The sequence below is a fragment of the Oncorhynchus keta genome, chromosome 13, assembly GCF_023373465.1.
Source record: "Oncorhynchus keta strain PuntledgeMale-10-30-2019 chromosome 13, Oket_V2, whole genome shotgun sequence".
Classification (NCBI taxonomy): Eukaryota; Metazoa; Chordata; class Actinopteri; order Salmoniformes; family Salmonidae; genus Oncorhynchus; species Oncorhynchus keta.
The window spans coordinates 3,390,827-3,415,076 of record NC_068433.1 but is presented as its reverse complement, the minus strand read 5'-3'; the positions used below and the strand labels follow the sequence as shown (position 1 = coordinate 3,415,076).

The 24,250-nt window shown below is 45.2% G+C and overlaps 1 protein-coding gene across 1 annotated transcript in view; it reads right to left on the bottom strand.

The window, feature by feature from the left end:
- Window positions 1–24,250, bottom strand: part of lratb.1 (lecithin retinol acyltransferase b, tandem duplicate 1) — a 60,364-nt gene that overhangs the window by 20,585 nt on the left and 15,529 nt on the right. The window contains exons 9-11 of the mRNA XM_052459067.1: window positions 3,889–3,991; window positions 1,968–2,067; window positions 351–390 (exon numbers count right to left, since the gene is read on the bottom strand). Of these exons, the coding sequence (XP_052315027.1) occupies window positions 351–390; window positions 1,968–2,067; window positions 3,889–3,991 (243 nt within the window). The remainder of the gene's footprint in view (window positions 1–350; window positions 391–1,967; window positions 2,068–3,888; window positions 3,992–24,250) is intronic.

The following is a 24,250-nucleotide window of genomic DNA, read 5'->3' as shown; positions in this document are numbered from 1 at the left end:
TCCTCTTCTTTTTAACAGAGGCCATCACTCTGTTTTCTCACGCAATTGCATTTGGCCTATTGAAATGTTGCGGAACATGAGCTCATATGAAGCGTTTTGATTAGACTTTTTCAAATACATTTGCATTGATGTCAGAGTGATTAGAGGGACAATAGAGTGCTCAGTACCAGTCCCTCCCGCCCCCTCCTGGTAGGATACTAATGACCATCAGCAGCATCAGAGCTTGGAGAAGCCTTTTTTTACCGTAACTAAACGGTCACGTTGACTTGTGACCGCCGGTTTGGCAGTAATACGGTCACCATAACAGCCCTATGTGTGAGCGTATATGAGAATCCCTTTCGAATACTTACACTCTTGGTCGTCCTCCAACTATGCCCATGAGTCCAGGAGCTAGGAGAGAGAACACACAGACATGGTTTAGCTAGTGGTTGTGAACATGAGGAAACCAGGTACACACACACACACACACACACACACACACACACACACACACACACACACACACACACACACACACACACACACACACACACACACACACACACACACACACACACACACACACACACACGGTTTAGCTAGTGATTGTAATTATGAGGACACACACAGACACACGGTTTAGCTAGTGGTTGTGATTATGAGGACACACACACACACACAGTATAGCTAGTGGTTGTGAACATGAGGAATCCAGACACACACACAAACACAATCCAGACACACTATAGCTAGTGGTTGTGATTATGAGGAATCCACCCTAACATCTGTCCATGTACAGACAGTGGATCAATCCCAAATGCACTACAGTAGAAAAGACCCACAGTACTCTGGTCAATGGTAGTGCACTATATAGGCAACAGGGAGCCATTTGGGATGCCTCCTGTTAGTCATATGGCTGTTACTGTAACTCTGCGTCAACATAACACTCGTTCCCGCATTCACTGATTCATACAAGGAACTTGTAGGTTCAACTAAGGAACAGAGGGAGGGAGGGGGTGAGGGAGAGAGGGGGTGAGGAGAGAGGGGAGAGGGGAGAGGGGGGTGAGGGAGAGGGGGAGGGGTGAGGGGGAGAGAGGGGAGTGAGGGAGAGAGGGAGGGAGAGAGGGGGAGAGGGAGAGAGGGGGTGAGGGAGAGAGGGAGAGAGGGGGTGAGGGAGAGAGGAGGAGGGGGTGAGGGAGAGGGGAGAGGGGGTGAGGGAGAGAGGGGGAGAGGGGGTGAGGGAGAGAGGGGGAGAGGGAGAGAGGGGGAGAGGGAGTGAGGGGGAGAGGGAGAGAGGGGGAGAGGGAGAGAGGGGAGGGAGGGGGGAGAGGGGGAGAGGGGTGAGGGGGAGAGGGGAGAGGGAGAGAGGGGGGTGAGGGAGAGAGGGGGTGAGGGAGAGAGGGAGAGAGGGGGTGAGGGAGAGAGGGGGTGAGGGAGAGAGGGGGAGAGGGGGTGAGGGAGAGAGGGGTGAGGGAGAGAGGGGGTGAGGGAGAGAGGGGGTGAGGGAGAGAGGGGGGTGAGGGAGAGAGGGGGTGAGGGAGAGAGGGGGTGAGGGAGAGAGGGGGTGAGGGAGAGAGGGGAGAGGGGGTGAGGGAGAGAGGGGGTGAGGGAGAGAGGGGGAGAGGGGGTGAGGGAGAGAGGGGGAGAGGGGGTGAGGGAGAGAGGGGTGAGGGAGAGAGAGAGAGAGGGAGAGAGAGGGAGAGGGGGAGGGAGAGGGGGGAGAGAGATGGAGGGAGGGAGAGAGAGAGATGGAGGGAGGGAGAGAGAGAGAGAGAGAGAGGGGGAGGGAGGGAGTTTGTGTGTGTCCAGCATGTAGTGTGTGTACAGTGTGTGTGTGTGTGTGTACACAGTGTGTGTGTGTGTGTGTGTGTGTGTGTGTGTGTGTGTGTGTACATCCTACATTAATGCGAGTTTATACTAGCGTGTGTGTGTGTGTGTGTGTGTGTGTGTGTGTGTGTGTGTGTGTGTGTGTGTGTTTACGCTCCTACCCATGCCTGTTCCTGCAGGTGCTATCTCCCTGGCAAAGAACTCCAGAGCTTTCTTCTGTTTATGACGCACAGCCATCCAGACTACTACCTCTCTAGGGGTCTGGAGAGAGAGGGAAGAGGGGAGAGGGAGAGAGAGAGAAGGAGAGAGAGAGAGAGAGTGAAAGAGAGAGAGGAGGAGAGAGAGGGGGCGAAGAAGAGAGAGGGGGGGTGAAGGAGAGAGAGAGAGGGGGTGAAGGAGAGAGAGAAAAAGAGGGGCAGGGGGTGAAGGGGAGAGAGGGTGAAGGAGAGAGAGAGAGAGAGAGAGAGAGAGAGAGAAGGAGAGAAGGAGAGAGAGGGGGGTGAAGGAGAGAGAGAGAGAGAGAGAGAGAGAGAGAGAGAGAGAGAAGGGGGGTAAGAGAGAGAGGGGGGTGAAAGAGAGAGGGGGGTGAAAAGAGAGAGAGAGGGGGGGTGAAAGAGAGAGAGAGAGAGAGAGGGGGGGGTGAAAGAGAGAGAGAGAGAGAGGGGGGTGAAGGGTAGAGAGAGGGGGTGAAGGGTAGAGAGAGGGGGTGAAGGGGAGAGGGGGGGAGAGTTTAGAAATGCTGTATGAATCCATTGCCAGCAGAGCCCTTGGTGGTTAAAGAGGCATAAAACAGGTTGACCCCTGACCCCTGACCTCTGACAGTCATACACCCTGATGGGTGGGTCCCAAATGACACCCTATTACACGGGGTAGCAATACCAAGACGATGTGCAGGGGTAAGAGGTAATTGAGGTAGATATGTCCATATAGGTAAGGATAAAATGACTAGGCAACAGGACAGATAATGAACAGTATCAGCAGCATATGTGATCAAATCAAATCAAATCAAATGTATTTATAACACCCTTCTTGCATCAGCTGATATCTCAAAGTGCTCTACAGAAACCCCGCCTGAAAACCTCAAACAGCAAGCAATGCAGGTGTAGAAGCATGTTGGCTAGGAAAAACTCCTTAGAAAGGCCAAAACCTAGGAAGAAACCTAGAGAGGCCAGTCCTCTTCTGGCTGTACTGGGTGGAGATGTGACGAGTCACTAGCTGTCACTAGCTGTCACTAGCTAACACTGGCTGTCACTAGCTAACACTAGCTAACACTAGCTGTCACTAGCTACCACTGGCTGTCACTAGCTAACACTAGCTAGTGACAGCTAGTGTTAGCTAGTGAAAGCTAGTGTTAGCTAGTGACAGCCAGTGTTAGCTAGTGACAGCTAGTGACAGCTAGTGAAAGCTAGTGTTAGCTAGTGACAGCCAGTGACAGCTAGTGACAGCTAGTGTTAGCTAGTGACAGCCAGTGTTAGCTAGTGACAGCTAGTGTTAGAAAAAAAACTAAACATAATTTCTGTATTTTATTTCAGTTTCTTTTTTCAGTCAAATAAACATTTCAGCATAGTTTTAGTTTTTCAAATGTTTTTAGTTTTTATTTTGTTTTCATTTACTATAATAACCTAAGTGTGGACCATGATAATTCCTTAATGATTTGGACCCGAGGAACTTGAAGCTCTCAACACGCTCCACTACAGACCCAGCCTGTTCAGTCCTCCTTTTCCTGTAATCCACAATCAGCTCCTTTGTCTTGCTGACATTGAGGGAGAGGTTGCTGTCCTGTCACTACCCGGTCAGGTCTCTGAGACCTCCTTCCTGTCTCATCGTTGTTAGTGATCAGCCACCGCCGTGTCATCGACAAACGTAATGGTGGTGTTGGAGTCGTGTGCGACCACGCTGTCGTGGGTGAGCAGCAAGTACAGGAGGGGACTAAGCACGCACCCCTGAGGAGCCCCCCAGTGTTGAGAGTGAGTGTGGCCGATGTGCTGCTGCCTACCCTCACCACCTGGGGGTGGCCCGTCAGTAGCACACACACACACACACACACACACACACACACACACACACACACACGTAGCGTACCGTGTTATTGCTGTGTGGTCCGTAGGTATCCTCGGCCCCCAACACCTGAATGTTGACAGCGGTGAAGTCCTCCAGACCCAGCTGCTTGAACATCCGACGCGTCCTGTTAACACACACACACACACACACACACACACACACACACACACACACACACACACACACACACACACACACACACACACACACACACACACACACACACACACACACACACGCGCACACACACACACACGTGCATGTCAGTGGAGGCCCATTCATTAGGGCGTTAGAGGCATCGCCTCATATATAAACTCAGCAAAAAAAAAAAAAAAAAAAACGTCCTCTCACTGTCCACTGCGTTTATTTTCAGCAAACTTAACATGTGTAAATATTTACATGAACGTAAGATTCAACAACTGAAACATAAACCTGAACAAGTTCCCACAGACATGTGACTAACAGAAATGGAATAATGTGTCCCTGAACAAAAAGGGGCTTGGATTGTATTTCCAGCTATACAGAGCGGAGTCGAATCCTGATGGAGCTAGTGTACTCCATGTCCTTTCCTGTGCTAAAAAAAACAAATAAATTACTATGACATATGTTACATAATAAAGGACTGAATGCTATTAAGGCTACCAAGAACAGATCAGATCAATTAGCACTGAGGTGTGAAGTGAGAGGTGTCAAAGCCCTTGAGGCCAACAATGGCAGGAGAGTTTCACAACCTCCCAAAATGCAGAGGCCTTCGAAGCCCCCTCCATCTGTGCAGAGGTCAATACAATACAATACCCCCTTGGATTCATCTCTATTTTGAACTGATACTTCAACTGTAAATGAACTCGATAAGAAACAATATGGTTGCTTTTGATCACACCAGAAGATATTGCTTTTGATAACACCAGAAGATATCCTCCTCGCCATCTCTAAAATACAACAGGACGGCTTTGTTTGGACGTCGTAAAGGACTGATGAATGTGAAGAGGTATAGATAACTAACGACCTCCTTTTCCACATGAAGAAAAGAACGGTGGCCAGATACTTGCTTGCTACTGTGGGACAGACTGTTTTGTTCCCGGGACTCTGGACTCTCTATTGGTTACACAGGCTCTTGGCCTCCCATCCTATTCTAACCACCTCTCGCCGGCTTTTTTTGGCTGGACAATATGGTCTTGTTGTCATCTGATGCACATTCAAATGTCATAAATCAACACTGCAGAGCTCTCCCTGTCCTCTGCCGTGCCTTGATTTTATTACTACTGATGATATCTGGAAATGTGCACCTTGGCTCATCTACTGTTGCTAGCCCCAATTCTGACTTCTGATATCTGATTCACTGATTTCTGCTATCGTAAAAGCCTGGGTTTTCTGCACGTTAAAACCTCTAGTGACTCCCCATCCCGGGTCCGGGAGCGTAATCATTGACTGACACTAATTAGCATAACGCCAAGGACATAAATATTCCTAGATAATATTCCTATTCATGAAAATCACAAGTGAAATATACTGAGACACAGCTTTGCCTTTGGTTAATCATCCGGTCATCTCAGATTTTCAAAATATGCTTTACAGCCAAAGCTAGACGAGCATTTGTGTAAGTTTATCGATAGCCTAGCATAGCATTTTGTCCAGCTAGCAGCAGGCAACCTGCTCACGAAAATCAGAAAAGCATTCAATTTAAATTGTTTACCTTTGATGAGCTTCGGATGTTTTCACTCACGAGACTCCCAGTTAGATAGCAAATGTACATTTTTTCCCAAAATATTATTTTTGTAGGCGAAATAGCTCCGTTTGTTCTTCACGTTTGGCTGAGAAATCGACCGGAAATTACGGTCACGAAAACGCTGAAAAATATTCCAAATTAGCTCCATAATATCGACAGAAACACGGCAAACGTTGTTTATAATCAATCTTCAAGTTGTTTTTCAAATATCTATTCGATAATATATCCACCGGGACAATTGGTTTTTCAGTAGGACCGATTGGAATAATGTATTTGTATTTTACGCGTGAATCACTCTGGGAGTCATCAGGTGACCACTTGCGCAATGTAGCCGCTTACGGTATTCTTCAACATAAATGCATAAAACTACGTCACAATGCTGTAGACACATTGGGGAATATGTAGAAAACGTAATATGGTTGATAGCCCATTCACTGCTCAATAGGGACGCATTGGAACGCAGAGCTTTCAAAAGATGAGTCACTTCCGGATTGGATTTCTCTCAAGCTTTCGCCTGCAATATCAGTTCTGTTATACTCACAGACAATATTTTTACAGTTTTGGAAAGTTTAGAGTGTTTTCTATCCTAAGCTGTCAATTATATGCATATTCTAGCATCTTGTCCTGACAAAATATCCCGTTTACTACGGGAACGTTATTTTTCCAAAAATGAAAATACTGCCCCCTAGTCACAAAAGGTTTTAACACTAGAAGCTTATTACCTAAAATGGATCAATTGAAAGTGTGGATTCACAGCTCCAATTCAAGAAGTGTTGGTCATTATTGAGACGTGGTTAAAGGAAGAGTGTTTTGAACACTGATGTTAACCGTTCTGGTTATAACATGTTTTGGCAAGACAGATCTTCCAAAGGTGCTCGGTTGTCTCTACCAAGTCTGTCCCCAAACAATTTGATTTGCTGTGGGACTCCCTAAATCTTTCTCAGATTATTACCAATCCCACAAGGTATGACTCCAAACTAGAGGTCGACCGATTAATCGGAATGGCCGATTAATTAGGGCCGATTTCAAGTTTTCATAACAATCAGAAATCTGTATTTTTGTATTTTTTTTTTTTTTAACACCTTTATTTAAACTTTATTTAACTAGGCAAATCAGTTAAAGAACACATTCTTATTTTCAATGACGGCCTGGGAACAGTGGGTTAACTGGTCTAGGAACGGTGGGTTAACTGGTCTAGGAACGGTGGGTTAACTGGTTTAGGAACAGGGGGTTAACTGGTCTAGGAACGGTGGGTTAACTGGTCTAGGAACGGTGGGTTAACTGGTCTAGGAACGGTGGGTTAACTGGTTTAGGAACAGGGGGTTAACTGGTCTAGGAACGGTGGGTTAACTGGTTTAGGAACAGGGGGTTAACTGGTCTAGGAACGGTGGGTTAACTGGTTTAGGAACGGTGGGTTAACTGGTCTAGGAACGGTGGGTTAACTGGTCTAGGAACGGTGGGTTAACTGGTTTAGGAACGGTGGGTTAACTGGTCTAGGAACGGTGGGTTAACTGGTTTAGGAACGGTGGGTTAACTGGTTTAGGAACAGGGGGTTAACTGGTCTAGGAACGGTGGGTTAACTGGTCTAGGAACGGTGGGTTAACTGGTTTAGGAACAGGGGGTTAACTGGTCTAGGAACAGGGGGTTAACTGGTCTAGGAACGGTGGGTTAACTGGTTTAGGAACAGGGGGTTAACTGGTCTAGGAACAGTGGGTTAACTGGTCTAGGAACGGTGGGTTAACTGGTCTAGGAACGGTGGGTTAACTGGTTTAGGAACGGTGGGTTAACTGGTCTAGGAACGGTGGGTTAACTGGTTTAGGAACAGTGGGTTAACTGGTTTAGGAACAGTGGGTTAACTGGTCTAGGAACGGTGGGTTAACTGGTCTAGGAACGGTGGGTTAACTGGTCTAGGAACAGTGGGTTAACGACAGATTTTCACCTTGTCGGCTCGGGGAATCCAATCTTGCAACCTTACAGTTAACTAGTCCAACGCAATAACGACCTGCCTCTTGTTGCACTCCACAAGGAGACTGCCTGTTACGCAATTACGGTAGAGAGTCAATGTGGAGGCTATATACAGGGGGTACAGGTACAGAGTCAATGTGGAGGCTATATACAGGGAGTACCGGTACAGAGTCAATGTGGAGGCTATATACAGGGGGTACCGGTACAGAGTCAATGTGGAGGCTATATACAGGGGGTACTGGTACAGAGTCAATGTGGAGGCTATATACAGGGGGTACCGGTACAGAGTCAATGTGGAGGCTATATACAGGGAGTACCGGTACAGAGTCAATGTGGAGGCTATATACAGGGGGTACCAGTACAGAGTCAATGTGGAGGTTATATACAGGGGGTACCGGTACAGAGTCAATGTGGAGGCTATATACAGGGGGTACCGGTACAGAGTCAATGTGGAGGCTATATACAGGGGGTACCAGTACAGAGTCAATGTGGAGGTTATATACAGGGGGTACCGGTACAGAGTCAATGTGGAGGCTATATACAGGGGGTACCGGTACAGAGTCAATGTGGAGGCTATACTACCAGTACAGAGTCAATGTGGAGGCTATATACAAGGGGTACTGGTACAGAGTCAATGTGGAGGCTATATACAGGGGGTACTGGTACAGAGTCAATGTGGAGGTTATATACAGGGGGTACCAGTACAGAGTCAATGTGGAGGCTATATACAGGGTGTTACGGTACAGAGTCAATGTGGAGGCTATATACAGGGTGTTACGGTACAGAGTCAATGTGGAGGCTATATACAGGGGGTACCGGTACAGAGTCAATGTGGAGGCTATATACAAGGGGTACCGGTACAGAGTCAATGTGGAGGCTATATACAGGGTGTTACGGTACAGAGTCAATGTGGAGGCTATATACAGGGGGTACCGGTACAGAGTCAATGTGCGGGGGGAAGGGGGGGGTCGAGGTAATTGAGGTAATATGTACATGTGGGTAGAGTTATTAAAGTGACTATAGATGATAGAGAGTAGCAGCAGCGTAGAAGAGGGGGGGGAGGGGGGGGGGCAATGCAAATAGTCTGGGTAGCCATTTGATTAGACGTTCAGGAGTCTTATGGCTTGGTGGTAGAAGCTGTTTATAGAATCCTCTTGCACCTAGACTTAGCACTCCGATACTACTGTTGTCATGTTGTGTTGCTACCATGCTGTTGTCATGTTGTGTTGCTACCATGCTGTTGTCATGTTGTGTTGCTACCATGCTGTTGTCATGTTGTGTTGCTACCATGCTGTTGTCATGTGGTGTTATGTTGTGTTGCTACCATGCTGTTGTCATGTGGTGTTATGTTGTGGTGCTACCATGCTGTTGTCATGTTGTGTTGCTACCATGCTGCTGTCATGTTGTGTTGCTACCATGCTGTTGTCATGTTGTGTTGCTACCATGCTGTTGTCATGTGGTGTTATGTTGTGGTGCTACCATGCTGTTGTCATGTTGTGTTGCTACCATGCTGTTGTTATGTGGTGTTATGTTGTGGTGCTACCATGCTGTTGTCATGTGGTGTTATGTTGTGGTGCTACCATGCTGTTGTCATGTTGTGTTGCTACCATGCTGTTGTCATGTTGTGTTGCTACCATGCTGTTGTTATGTGGTGCTATGTTGTGGTGCTACCATGTTATGTTGTGGTGCTACCATGCTGTTGTTATGTGGTGTTGTGTTGTAGTGCTACCATGCTGTTGTTATGTGGTGTTGTGTTGTAGTGCTACCATGATGTTGTCATGTTGTGGTGCTACCATGATGTTGTTATGTTGTGGTGCTACCATGATGGTGTCATGTTGTGGTGCTACCATGATGTTGTCATGTTGTGGTGCTACCATGCTGTTATGTGGTGCTACCGTGATGTTGTCATGTTGTGGTGCTACCATGATGTTGTTATGTTGTGGTGCTACCATGATGTTGTTATGTTGTGCTATGTTGTGGTGCTACCATGTTATGTTGTGGTGCTACCATGTTATGTTGTGGTGCTACCATGTTATGTTGTGGTGCTACCATGTTATGTTGTGGTGCTACCATGTTATGTTGTGGTGCTACCATGTTATGTTGTGGTGCTACCATGTTATGTTGTGGTGCTACCATGTCATGTTGCGGTGCTACCATGCTGTTGTTATGTGGTGTTGTGTTGTAGTGCTACCATGATGTTGTCATGTTGTGGTGCTACCATGATGTTGTCATGTTGTGGTGCTACCATGATGTTGTCATGTTGTGGTGCTACCATGATGTTGTTATGTTGTGGTGCTACCATGATGTTGTTATGTTGTGGTGCTACCATGCTGTTGTCATGTTGTGTTGCTACCATGTTGTGTTGTGGTGCTACCATGATGTTGTTATGTTGTGGTGCTACCATGATGTTGTCATGTTGTGGTGCTACCATGCTGTTATGTGGTGTTATGTTGTGGTGCTACCATGATGTTGTCATGTTGTGGTGCTACCATGATGTTGTCATGTTGTGGTGCTACCATGATGTGTTGTGGTGCTACCATGCTGTTGTTATGTGGTGTTGTGTTGTAGTGCTACCATGATGTTGTCATGTTGTGGTGCTACCATGATGTTGTTATGTTGTGGTGCTACCATGATGGTGTCATGTTGTGGTGCTACCATGATGTTGTCATGTTGTGGTGCTACCATGCTGTTATGTGGTGCTACCGTGATGTTGTTATGTTGTGGTGCTACCATGATGTTGTCATGTTGTGGTGCTACCATGATGTTGTTATGTTGTGGTGCTACCATGATGTTGTTATGTTGTGGTGCTACCATGATGTTGTTATGTTGTGGTGCTACCATGCTGTTGTCATGTTGTGTTGCTACCATGTTGTGTTGTGTTGCTACCATGCTGTTGTTATGTTGTGGTGCTACCATGATGTTGTCATGTTGTGGTGCTACCATGCTGTTATGTGGTGTTATGTTGTGGTGCTACCATGATGTTGTCATGTTGTGGTGCTACCATGATGTTGTCATGTTGTGGTGCTACCATGATGTTGTTATGTTGTGGTGCTACCATGATGTTGTTATGTTGTGGTGCTACCATGATGTTGTTATGTTGTGGTGCTACCATGCTGTTGTTATGTTGTGGTGCTACCATGCTGTTGTCATGTTGTGTTGCTACCATGTTGTGTTGTGGTGCTACCATGATGTTGTTATGTTGTGGTGCTACCATGCTGTTATGTGGTGTTATGTTGTGGTGCTACCATGATGTTGTCATGTTGTGGTGCTACCATGATGTGTTGTGGTGCTACCATGCTGTTGTTATGTGGTGTTGTGTTGTAGTGCTACCATGATGTTGTCATGTTGTGGTGCTACCATGATGTTGTTATGTTGTGGTGCTACCATGATGTTGTCATGTTGTGGTGCTACCATGATGTTGTCATGTTGTGGTGCTACCATGCTGTTATGTGGTGCTACCGTGATGTTGTCATGTTGTGGTGCTATGTTGTGGTGCTACCATGTTGTGTTGTGGTGATACCATGCTGTTGTTATGTGGTGTTATGTTGTTTTGCTACCATGATGTTGTCATGTTGTCGTGCTACCATGTTGTGTTGTGGTGCTACCATGCTGTTGTCATGTGGTGTTATGTTGTGGTGCTACCATGCTGTTGTCATGTTGTGTTGCTACCATGCTGTTGTTATGTGGTGTTATGTTGTGGTGCTACCATGTTATGTTGTGGTGCTACCATGTTATGTTGTGGTGCTACCATGATGTTGTCATGTTGTGGTGCTACCATGATGTTGTTATGTTGTGGTGCTACCATGATGTTGTTATGTTGTGGTGCTACCATGATGTTGTCATGTTGTGGTGCTACCATGATGTTTTTATGTTGTCGTGCTACCATGCTGTTGTTATGTGGTGTTATGTTGTGGTGCTACCATGATGTTGTCATGTTGTGGTGCTACCATGATGTTGTCATGTGGTATGTTGTGGTGCTACCATGTTGTGTTGTGGTGCTACCATGCTGTTGTTATGTTGTGGTGCTACCATGATGTTGTCATGTTGTGGTGCTACCATGTTGTGTTGTGGTGCTACCATGATGTTGTTATGTGGTGTTATGTTGTGGTGCTACCATGATGCTACCATGTTGTGTTGTGGTGCTACCATGCTGTTGTTATGTGGTGTTATGTTGTGGTGCTACCATGCTGTTGTCATGTGGTGTTATGTTGTGGTGCTACCATGCTGTTGTCATGTTGTGTTGCTACCATGCTGTTGTTATGTGGTGTTATGTTGTGGTGCTACCATGTTATGTTGTGGTGCTACCATGTTATGTTGTGGTGCTACCATGATGTTGTTATGTAGTGGTGCTACCATAATGTTGTCATGTTGTGGTGCTACCATGATGTTGTTATGTTGTGGTGCTACCATGATGTTGTTATGTTGTTGTGCTACCATGATGTTGTCATGTTGTGGTGCTACCATGCTGTTATGTGGTGTTATGTTGTGGTGCTACCATGATGTTGTCATGTTGTGGTGCTACCATGATGTTGTCATGTTGTGGTGCTACCATGATGTTGTTATGTTGTGGTGCTACCATGATGTTGTTATGTTGTGGTGCTACCATGCTGTTGTTATGTGGTGTTATGTTGTGGTGCTACCATGATGTTGTCATGTTGTGGTGCCATGATGTTGTCATGTGGTGTTATGTTGTGGTGCTACCATGTTGTGTTGTGGTGCTACCATGCTGTTGTTATGTGGTGTTATGTTGTGGTGCTACCATGTTGTCATGTTGTGGTGCTACCATGTTGTGTTGTGGTGCTACCATGATGTTGTTATGTGGTGTTATGTTGTGGTGCTACCATGATGCTACCATGTTGTGTGTGGTGCTACCATGCTGTTGTTATGTGGTGTTATGTTGTGGTGCTACCATGCTGTTGTCATGTGGTGTTATGTTGTGGTGCTACCATGCTGTTGTCATGTTGTGTTGCTACCATGCTGTTGTTATGTGGTGTTATGTTGTGGTGCTACCATGTTATGTTGTGGTGCTACCATGTTATGTTGTGGTGCTACCATGTTATGTTGTGGTGCTACCATGATGTTGTTATGTAGTGGTGCTACCATAATGTTGTCATGTTGTGGTGCTACCATGATGTTGTTATGTTGTGGTGCTACCATGATGTTGTTATGTTGTTGTGCTACCATGATGTTGTCATGTTGTGGTGCTACCATGCTGTTATGTGGTGTTATGTTGTGGTGCTACCATGATGTTGTCATGTTGTGGTGCTACCATGATGTTGTCATGTTGTGGTGCTACCATGATGTTGTTATGTTGTGGTGCTACCATGATGTTGTTATGTTGTGGTGCTACCATGCTGTTGTTATGTGGTGTTATGTTGTGGTGCTACCATGATGTTGTCATGTTGTGGTGCTACCATGATGTTGTCATGTGGTGTTATGTTGTGGTGCTACCATGTTGTGTTGCTACCATGCTGTTGTTATGTGGTGTTGTGTTGTGGTGCTACCATGATGTTGTCATGTTGTGGTGCTACCATGTTGTGGTGCCACCATGCTGTTGTCATGTGGTGTTATGTTGTGGTGCCACCATGCTGTTGTCATGTGGTGTTATGTTGTGGTGCTACCATGCTGTTGTCATGTGGTGTTATGTTGTGGTGCTACCATGCTGTTGTTATGTGGTGTTATGTTGTGGTGCTACCATGCTGTTGTCATGTTGTGGTGCTACCATGATGTTGTCATGTTGTGGTGCTACCATGATGTTGTTATGTTGTGGTGCTACCATGATGTTGTTATGTTGTGGTGCTACCATGATGTTGTTATGTTGTGGTGCTACCATGCTGTTGTCATGTTGTGTTGCTACCATGTTGTGTTGTGGTGCTACCATGATGTTGTTATGTTGTGGTGCTACCATGATGTTGTCATGTTGTGGTGCTACCATGCTGTTATGTGGTGTTATGTTGTGGTGCTACCATGATGTTGTCATGTTGTGGTGCTACCATGATGTTGTCATGTTGTGGTGCTACCATGATGTTGTTATGTTGTGGTGCTACCATGCTGTTGTTATGTTGTGGTGCTACCATGCTGTTGTTATGTGGTGTTATGTTGTGGTGCTACCATGATGTTGTCATGTTGTGGTGCTATGTTGTGGTGCTACCATGTTGTGTTGTGGTGCTACCATGCTGTTGTTATGTGGTGTTATGTTGTGGTGCTACCATGATGTTGTCATGTTGTGGTGCTACCATGTTGTGTTGTGGTGCTACCATGCTGTTGTCATGTGGTGTTATGTTGTGGTGCTACCATGCTGTTGTCATGTGGTGTTATGTTGTGGTGCTACCATGCTGTTGTCATGTTGTGTTGCTACCATGCTGTTGTTATGTGGTGTTATGTTGTGGTGCTGCCATGTTATGTTGTGGTGCTACCATGTTATGTTGTGGTGCTACCATGCTGTTGTCATGTGGTGTTATGTTGTGGTGCTACCATGCTGTTGTCATGTTGTGTTGCTACCATGCTGTTGTTATGTGGTGTTATGTTGTGGTGCTACCATGTTATGTTGTGGTGCTACCATGTTATGTTGTGGTGCTACCATGTTATGTTGTGGTGCTACCATGATGTTGTTATGTAGTGGTGCTACCATGATGTTGTCATGTTGTGGTGCTACCATGATGTTGTTATGTTGTGGTGCTACCATGATGTTGTTATGTTGTTGTGCTACCATGATGTTGTCATGTTGTGGTGCTACCATGCTGTTATGTGGTGTTATGTTGTGGTGCTACCATGATGTTGTCATGTTGTGGTGCTACCATGATGTTGTCATGTTGTGGTGCTACCATGATGTTGTTATGTTGTGGTGCTACCATGATGTTGTTATGTTGTTGTGCTACCATGATGTTGTCATGTTGTGGTGCTACCATGCTGTTATGTGGTGTTATGTTGTGGTGCTACCATGATGTTGTCATGTTGTGGTGCTACCATGATGTTGTCATGTTGTGGTGCTACCATGATGTTGTTATGTTGTGGTGCTACCATGATGTTGTTATGTTGTGGTGCTACCATGCTGTTGTTATGTGGTGTTATGTTGTGGTGCTACCATGATGTTGTCATGTTGTGGTGCTACCATGATGTTGTCATGTGGTGTTATGTTGTGGTGCTACCATGTTGTGTTGCTACCATGCTGTTGTTATGTGGTGTTGTGTTGCTACCATGATGTTGTCATGTTGTGGTGCTACCATGTTGTGTTGTTACCATGCTGTTGTTATGTGGTGTTATGTTGTGGTGCTACCATGCTGTTGTCATGTGGTGTTATGTTGTGGTGCTACCATGCTGTTGTTATGTGGTGTTATGTTGTGGTGCTACCATGCTGTTGTCAGGTGGTGTTATGTTGTGGTGCTACCATGATGTTGTCATGTTGTGGTGCTACCATGATGTTGTTATGTTGTGGTGCTACCATGATGTTGTTATGTTGTGGTGCTACCATGATGTTGTTATGTTGTGGTGCTACCATGCTGTTGTCATGTTGTGTTGCTACCATGTTGTGTTGTGGTGCTACCATGATGTTGTTATGTTGTGGTGCTACCATGATGTTGTCATGTTGTGGTGCTACCATGCTGTTATGTGGTGTTATGTTGTGGTGCTACCATGATGTTGTCATGTTGTGGTGCTACCATGATGTTGTCATGTTGTGGTGCTACCATGATGTTGTCATGTTGTGGTGCTACCATGCTGTTGTTATGTTGTGGTGCTACCATGCTGTTGTTATGTGGTGTTATGTTGTGGTGCTACCATGATGTTGTCATGTTGTGGTGCTATGTTGTGGTGCTACCATGTTGTGTTGTGGTGCTACCATGCTGTTGTTATGTGGTGTTATGTTGTGGTGCTACCATGATGTTGTCATGTTGTGGTGCTACCATGTTGTGTTGTGGTGCTACCATGCTGTTGTCATGTGGTGTTATGTTGTGGTGCTACCATGCTGTTGTCATGTGGTGTCATGTTGTGGTGCTACCATGCTGTTGTCATGTTGTGTTGCTACCATGCTGTTGTTATGTGGTGTTATGTTGTGGTGCTACCATGATGCTACCATGTTGTGTTGTGGTGCTACCATGCTGTTGTTATGTGGTGTTATGTTGTGGTGCTACCATGTTATGTTGTGGTGCTACCATGTTATGTTATTGGTGCTACCATGTTATGTTGTGGTGCTACCATGATGTTGTTATGTAGTGGTGCTACCATAATGTTGTCATGTTGTGGTGCTACCATGATGTTGTTATGTTGTGGTGCTACCATGATGTTGTTATGTTGTTGTGCTACCATGATGTTGTCATGTTGTGGTGCTACCATGCTGTTATGTGGTGTTATGTTGTGGTGCTACCATGATGTTGTCATGTTGTGGTGCTACCATGATGTTGTCATGTTGTGGTGCTACCATGATGTTGTTATGTTGTGGTGCTACCATGATGTTGTTATGTTGTGGTGCTACCATGCTGTTGTTATGTGGTGTTATGTTGTGGTGCTACCATGATGTTGTCATGTTGTGGTGCTACCATGATGTTGTCATGTGGTGTTATGTTGTGGTGCTACCATGTTGTGTTGCTACCATGCTGTTGTTATGTGGTGTTGTGTTGTGGTGCTACCATGATGTTGTCATGTTGTGGTGCTACCATGTTGTGGTGCCACCATGCTGTTGTCATGTGGTGTTATGTTGTGGTGCCACCATGCTGTTGTCATGTGGTGTTATGTTGTGGTGCTACCATGCTGTTGTCATGTGGTGTTATGTTGTGGTGCTACCATGCTGTTGTTATGTGGTGTTATGTTGTGGTGCTACCATGCTGTTGTCATGTTGTGGTGCTACCATGATGTTGTCATGTTGTGGTGCTACCATGATGTTGTTATGTTGTGGTGCTACCATGATGTTGTTATGTTGTGGTGCTACCATGATGTTGTTATGTTGTGGTGCTACCATGCTGTTGTCATGTTGTGTTGCTACCATGTTGTGTTGTGGTGCTACCATGATGTTGTTATGTTGTGGTGCTACCATGATGTTGTCATGTTGTGGTGCTACCATGCTGTTATGTGGTGTTATGTTGTGGTGCTACCATGATGTTGTCATGTTGTGGTGCTACCATGATGTTGTCATGTTGTGGTGCTACCATGATGTTGTCATGTGGTGTTATGTTGTGGTGCTACCATGTTGTGTTGCTACCATGCTGTTGTTATGTGGTGTTGTGTTGTGGTGCTACCATGATGTTGTCATGTTGTGGTGCTACCATGTTGTGGTGCCACCATGCTGTTGTCATGTGGTGTTATGTTGTGGTGCCACCATGCTGTTGTCATGTGGTGTTATGTTGTGGTGCTACCATGCTGTTGTCATGTGGTGTTATGTTGTGGTGCTACCATGCTGTTGTTATGTGGTGTTATGTTGTGGTGCTACCATGCTGTTGTCATGTTGTGGTGCTACCATGATGTTGTCATGTTGTGGTGCTACCATGATGTTGTTATGTTGTGGTGCTACCATGATGTTGTTATGTTGTGGTGCTACCATGATGTTGTTATGTTGTGGTGCTACCATGCTGTTGTCATGTTGTGTTGCTACCATGTTGTGTTGTGGTGCTACCATGATGTTGTTATGTTGTGGTGCTACCATGATGTTGTCATGTTGTGGTGCTACCATGCTGTTATGTGGTGTTATGTTGTGGTGCTACCATGATGTTGTCATGTTGTGGTGCTACCATGATGTTGTCATGTTGTGGTGCTACCATGATGTTGTTATGTTGTGGTGCTACCATGCTGTTGTTATGTTGTGGTGCTACCATGCTGTTGTTATGTGGTGTTATGTTGTGGTGCTACCATGATGTTGTCATGTTGTGGTGCTATGTTGTGGTGCTACCATGTTGTGTTGTGGTGCTACCATGCTGTTGTTATGTGGTGTTATGTTGTGGTGCTACCATGATGTTGTCATGTTGTGGTGCTACCATGTTGTGTTGTGGTGCTACCATGCTGTTGTCATGTGGTGTTATGTTGTGGTGCTACCATGCTGTTGTCATGTGGTGTTATGTTGTGGTGCTACCATGCTGTTGTCATGTTGTGTTGCTACCATGCTGTTGTTATGTGGTGTTATGTTGTGGTGCTGCCATGTTATGTTGTGGTGCTACCATGTTATGTTGTGGTGCTACCATGCTGTTGTCATGTGGTGTTATGTTGTGGTGCTACCATGCTGTTGTCATGTTGTGTTGCTACCATGCTGTTGTTATGTGGTGTTATGTTGTGGTGCTACCATGTTATGTTGTGGTGCTACCATGTTATGTTGTGGTGCTACCATGTTATGTTGTGGTGCTACCATGATGTTGTTATGTAGTGGTGCTACCATGATGTTGTCATGTTGTGGTGCTACCATGATGTTGTTATGTTGTGGTGCTACCATGATGTTGTTATGTTGTTGTGCTACCATGATGTTGTCATGTTGTGGTGCTACCATGCTGTTATGTGGTGTTATGTTGTGGTGCTACCATGATGTTGTCATGTTGTGGTGCTACCATGATGTTGTCATGTTGTGGTGCTACCATGATGTTGTTATGTTGTGGTGCTACCATGATGTTGTTATGTTGTTGTGCTACCATGATGTTGTCATGTTGTGGTGCTACCATGCTGTTATGTGGTGTTATGTTGTGGTGCTACCATGATGTTGTCATGTTGTGGTGCTACCATGATGTTGTCATGTTGTGGTGCTACCATGATGTTGTTATGTTGTGGTGCTACCATGATGTTGTTATGTTGTGGTGCTACCATGCTGTTGTTATGTGGTGTTATGTTGTGGTGCTACCATGATGTTGTCATGTTGTGGTGCTACCATGATGTTGTCATGTGGTGTTATGTTGTGGTGCTACCATGTTGTGTGTTGCTACCATGCTGTTGTTATGTGGTGTTGTGTTGTTGCTACCATGATGTTGTCATGTTGTGGTGCTACCATGTTGTGTTGTTACCATGCTGTTGTTATGTGGTGTTATGTTGTGGTGCTACCATGCTGTTGTCATGTGGTGTTATGTTGTGGTGCTACCATGCTGTTGTTATGTGGTGTTATGTTGTGGTGCTACCATGCTGTTGTCAGGTGGTGTTATGTTGTGGTGCTACCATGATGTTGTCATGTTGTGGTGCTACCATGATGTTGTTATGTTGTGGTGCTACCATGATGTTGTCATGTTGTGGTGCTACCATGATGTTGTTATGTTGTGGTGCTACCATGCTGTTGTCATGTTGTGTTGCTACCATGTTGTGTTGTGGTGCTACCATGATGTTGTTATGTTGTGGTGCTACCATGATGTTGTCATGTTGTGGTGCTACCATGCTGTTATGTGGTGTTATGTTGTGGTGCTACCATGATGTTGTCATGTTGTGGTGCTACCATGATGTTGTCATGTTGTGGTGCTACCATGATGTTGTCATGTTGTGGTGCTACCATGCTGTTGTTATGTTGTGGTGCTACCATGCTGTTGTTATGTGGTGTTATGTTGTGGTGCTACCATGATGTTGTCATGTTGTGGTGCTATGTTGTGGTGCTACCATGTTGTGTTGTGGTGCTACCATGCTGTTGTTATGTGGTGTTATGTTGTGGTGCTACCATGATGTTGTCATGTTGTGGTGCTACCATGTTGTGTTGTGGTGCTACCATGCTGTTGTCATGTGGTGTTATGTTGTGGTGCTACCATGCTGTTGTCATGTGGTGTCATGTTGTGGTGCTACCATGCTGTTGTCATGTTGTGTTGCTACCATGCTGTTGTTATGTGGTGTTATGTTGTGGTGCTACCATGATGCTACCATGTTGTGTTGTGGTGCTACCATGATGTTGTTATGTGGTGTTATGTTGTGGTGCTACCATGATGCTACCATGTTGTGTTGTGGTGCTACCATGCTGTTGTTATGTGGTGTTATGTTGTGGTGCTACCATGCTGTTGTCATGTGGTGTTATGTTGTGGTGCTACCATGCTGTTGTCATGTTGTGTTGCTACCATGCTGTTGTTATGTGGTGTTATGTTGTGGTGCTACCATGTTATGTTGTGGTGCTACCATGTTATGTTGTGGTGCTACCATGTTATGTTGTGGTGCTACCATGATGTTGTTATGTAGTGGTGCTATGTTGTCATGTTGTGGTGCTACCATGATGTTGTTATGTTGTGGTGCTACCATGATGTTGTTATGTTGTTGTGCTACCATGATGTTGTCATGTTGTGGTGCTACCATGCTGTTATGTGGTGTTATGTTGTGGTGCTACCATGATGTTGTCATGTTGTGGTGCTACCATGATGTTGTCATGTTGTGGTGCTACCATGATGTTGTTATGTTGTGGTGCTACCATGATGTTGTTATGTTGTGGTGCTACCATGCTGTTATGTGGTGTTATGTTGTGGTGCTACCATGATGTTGTCATGTTGTGGTGCTACCATGATGTTGTCATGTTGGTGCTACCATGATGTTGGTGCCACCATGTTGTGTTGCTACCATGCTGTTGTTATGTGGTGTTATGTTGTGGTGCTACCATGATGTTGTCATGTTGTGGTGCTACCATGTTGTGGTGCCACCATGCTGTTGTCATGTGGTGTTATACGCTACCCACCATGCTGTTGTCATGTGGTGTTATGTTGGTGCTACCATGCTGTTGTCATGTGGTGTTATGTTGTGGTGCTACCATGCTGTTGTTATGTGGTGTTATGTTGTGGTGCTACCATGCTGTTGTCATGTTGTGGTGCTACCATGATGTTGTCATGTTGTGGTGCTACCATGATGTTGTTATGTTGGGTGCTACCATGATGTTGTTATGTTGTGGTGCTACCATGATGTTGTTATGTTGTGGTGCTACCATGATGTTGTTACCATGTTGTGTTGTGGTGCTACCATGATGTTGTTATGTTGTGGTGCTACCATGATGTTGTCATGTTGTGGTGCTACCATGCTGTTATGTGGTGTTATGTTGTGGTGCTACCATGATGTTGTCATGTTGTGGTGCTACCATGATGTTGTTATGTTGTGGTGCTACCATGATGTTGTTATGTTGTGGTGCTACCATGTTGTTTGTCATGTGTTGTTATGTGGTGTTATGTGCTACCATGATGTTGTCATGTTGTGGTGCTACCATGCTGTTGTCATGTGGTTGTTGGTGCTACCATGCTGTTGTCATGTGGTGTGGTGCTACCATGATGTTGTCATGTGGTGTTATGTTGTGGTGCTACCATGTTGTCATGTTGTGGTGGTGCTACCATGCTGTTGTTATGTGGTGTTATGCTACCATGTTATGTTGTCATGTGCTACCATGATGCTACCATGATGTTGTTTGTGGTGCTACCATGATGTTGTTATGTTGTGGTGCTACCATGATGTTGTTATGTTGTGGTGCTACCATGCTGTTGTCATGTGGTGCTACCATGATGTGTGTCAGGTGCTACCATGATGTTGTTATGTTGTGGTGCTACCATGATGTTGTTATGTTGGTGCTTATGTTGTTATGTCAGGTGCTACCATGATGTTGTCATGTTGTGGTGCTACCATGATGTTGTCATGTGTTATGTTGGTGCTACCATGTTTGTTATGTTGTGGTGCTACCATGATGTTGTTATGTTGTGGTGCTACCATGTTGTGTTATGTGGTGTTATGTTGTGGTGCTACCATGATGTTGTCATGTTGTGGTGCTACCATGCTACCATGTTGTGTTGTTGCTACCATGCTGTTGTTATGTGGTGTTATGTTGTGGTGCTACCATGATGTTGTTGTTATGTTGTGGTGCTACCATGCTGTTGTCATGTGGTGTTATGTTGTGGTGCTACCCATGCTGTTGTCATGATGTTGGTGCTACCATGTTGTCATGTTCAGTGCTACCATGCTGTTGTTATGTGGTGTTATGATGTTGTTATGTTGTGGTGCTACCATGATGTTGTTGTGGTTATGTTGTGTGCTACCATGATGTTGTCATGTTGTGGTGCTACCATGATGTTGTTATGTTGTGGTGCTACCATGATGTTTGTCATGTTGTGGTGCTACCATGATGTTGTGGTGCTACCATGATGTTGTCACCATGTTTGTCATGTGGGTGCTACCATGCTGTTATGTTATGTGGTGCTACCATGATGTTGTCATGTTGGTGCTACCATGATGTTGTCATGTACTACATGCTGTTGTTATGTTGTGGTGCTACCATGATGTTGTTATGTTGTTGTGCTACCATGATGTTGTCATGTTGTGGTGCTACCATGCTGTTGTCATGTTGTGGTGCTACCATGGTGTTATGTTGTGGTGCTACCATGATGTTGTCATGTTGTGGTGCTACCATGATGTTGTTATGTTGTGGTGCTACCATGTGTTGTTATGTTTGTGGTGCTACCATGATGTTGTTATGTTGTGGTGTGCTACCATGATGTTGTCATGTTGTGGTGCTACCACCATGCTGTTGTTATGTGGTGTTATGTTGTGGTGCCACCATGCTGTGTTATGTTGTGGTGCTACCATGTGGTGTCATGTTGTGGTGCTACCATGATGTTGTTATGTTGTGGTGCCACCATGCTGTTGTTATGTGGTGTTATGTGCTACCATGCTGTTGTTATGTGGTGTTATGTTGTGGTGCTACCATGCTGTTGTCATGTTGTGGTGCTACCATGATGTTGTCATGTTGTGGTGCTACCATGTTGTGTTGCTACCATGCTGTTGTTATGTGGTGTTGTGTTGTGGTGCTACCATGATGTTGTCATGTTGTGGTGCTACCATGTTGTGTTGTTACCATGCTGTTGTTATGTGGTGTTATGTTGTGGTGCCACCATGCTGTTGTCATGTGGTGTTATGTTGTGGTGCTACCATGCTGTTGTCATGTGGTGTTATGTTGTGGTGCTACCATGCTGTTGTTATGTGGTGTTATGTTGTGGTGCTACCATGCTGTTGTCAGGTGGTGTTATGTTGTGGTGCTACCATGATGTTGTCATGTTGTGGTGCTACCATGATGTTGTTATGTTGTGGTGCTACCATGATGTTGTTATGTTGTGGTGCTACCATGATGTTGTTATGTTGTGGTGCTACCATGCTGTTGTCATGTTGTGTTGCTACCATGTTGTGTTGTGGTGCTACCATGATGTTGTTATGTTGTGGTGCTACCATGATGTTGTCATGTTGTGGTGCTACCATGCTGTTATGTGGTGTTATGTTGTGGTGCTACCATGATGTTGTCATGTTGTGGTGCTACCATGATGTTGTCATGTTGTGGTGCTACCATGATGTTGTCATGTTGTGGTGCTACCATGCTGTTGTTATGTTGTGGTGCTACCATGCTGTTGTTATGTGGTGTTATGTTGTGGTGCTACCATGATGTTGTCATGTTGTGGTGCTATGTTGTGGTGCTACCATGTTGTGTTGTGGTGCTACCATGCTGTTGTTATGTGGTGTTATGTTGTGGTGCTACCATGATGTTGTCATGTTGTGGTGCTACCATGTTGTGTTGTGGTGCTACCATGCTGTTGTCATGTGGTGTTATGTTGTGGTGCTACCATGCTGTTGTCATGTGGTGTTATGTTGTGGTGCTACCATGCTGTTGTCATGTTGTGTTGCTACCATGCTGTTGTTATGTGGTGTTATGTTGTGGTGCTGCCATGTTATGTTGTTGTGCTACCATGTTATGTTGTGGTGCTACCATGATGTTGTTATGTTGTGGTGCTACCATGATGTCGTCATGTTGTGGTGCTACCATGATGTTGTTATGTTGTGGTGCTACCATGATGTTGTTATGTTGTGGTGCTACCATGATGTTGTTATGTTGTGGTGCTACCATGCTGTTGTCATGTTGTGTTGCTACCATGTTGTGTTGTGGTGCTACCATGATGTTGTTATGTTGTGGTGCTACCATGATGTTGTCATGTTGTGGTGCTACCATGCTGTTATGTGGTGTTATGTTGTGGTGCTACCATGATGTTGTCATGTTGTGGTGCTACCATGATGTTGTCATGTTGTGGTGCTACCATGATGTTGTTATGTTGTGGTGCTACCATGCTGTTGTTATGTGGTGTTATGTTGTGGTGCTACCATGATGTTGTCATGTTGTGGTGCTACCATGTTGTGTTGTGGTGCTACCATGCTGTTGTCATGTGGTGTTATGTTGTGGTGCTACCATGCTGTTGTCATGTGGTGTTATGTTGTGGTGCTACCATGCTGTTGTCATGTTGTGTTGCTACCATGCTGTTGTTATGTGGTGTTATGTTGTGGTGCTACCATGTTATGTTGTGGTGCTACCATGATGTTGTGTTGTGGTGCTACCATGTGTTGTTATGTTGTGGTGCTACCATGATGTTGTTATGTTGTGGTGCTACCATGATGTTGTTATGTTGTGGTGCTACCATGATGTTGTTATGTTGTGGTGCTACCATGTTGTGTTGTGCTACCATGATGTTGTTATGTTGTGGTGCTACCATGATGTTGTCATGTTGTGGTGCTACCATGATGTTTTTATGTTGTCGTTATACCATGCTGTTGTTATGTGGTGTTATGTTGTGGTGCTACCATGATGTTGTCATGTTGTGGTGCTACCATGATGTTGTCATGTGGTGTTATGTTGTGGTGCTACCATGATGTTGTTATGTTGTGGTGCTACCATGATGTTGTCATGTTATGTTGGTGCTACCATGATGTTTGTTATGTTGTGGTGCTACCATGCTGTTGTTATGTGGTGTTATGTTTGTG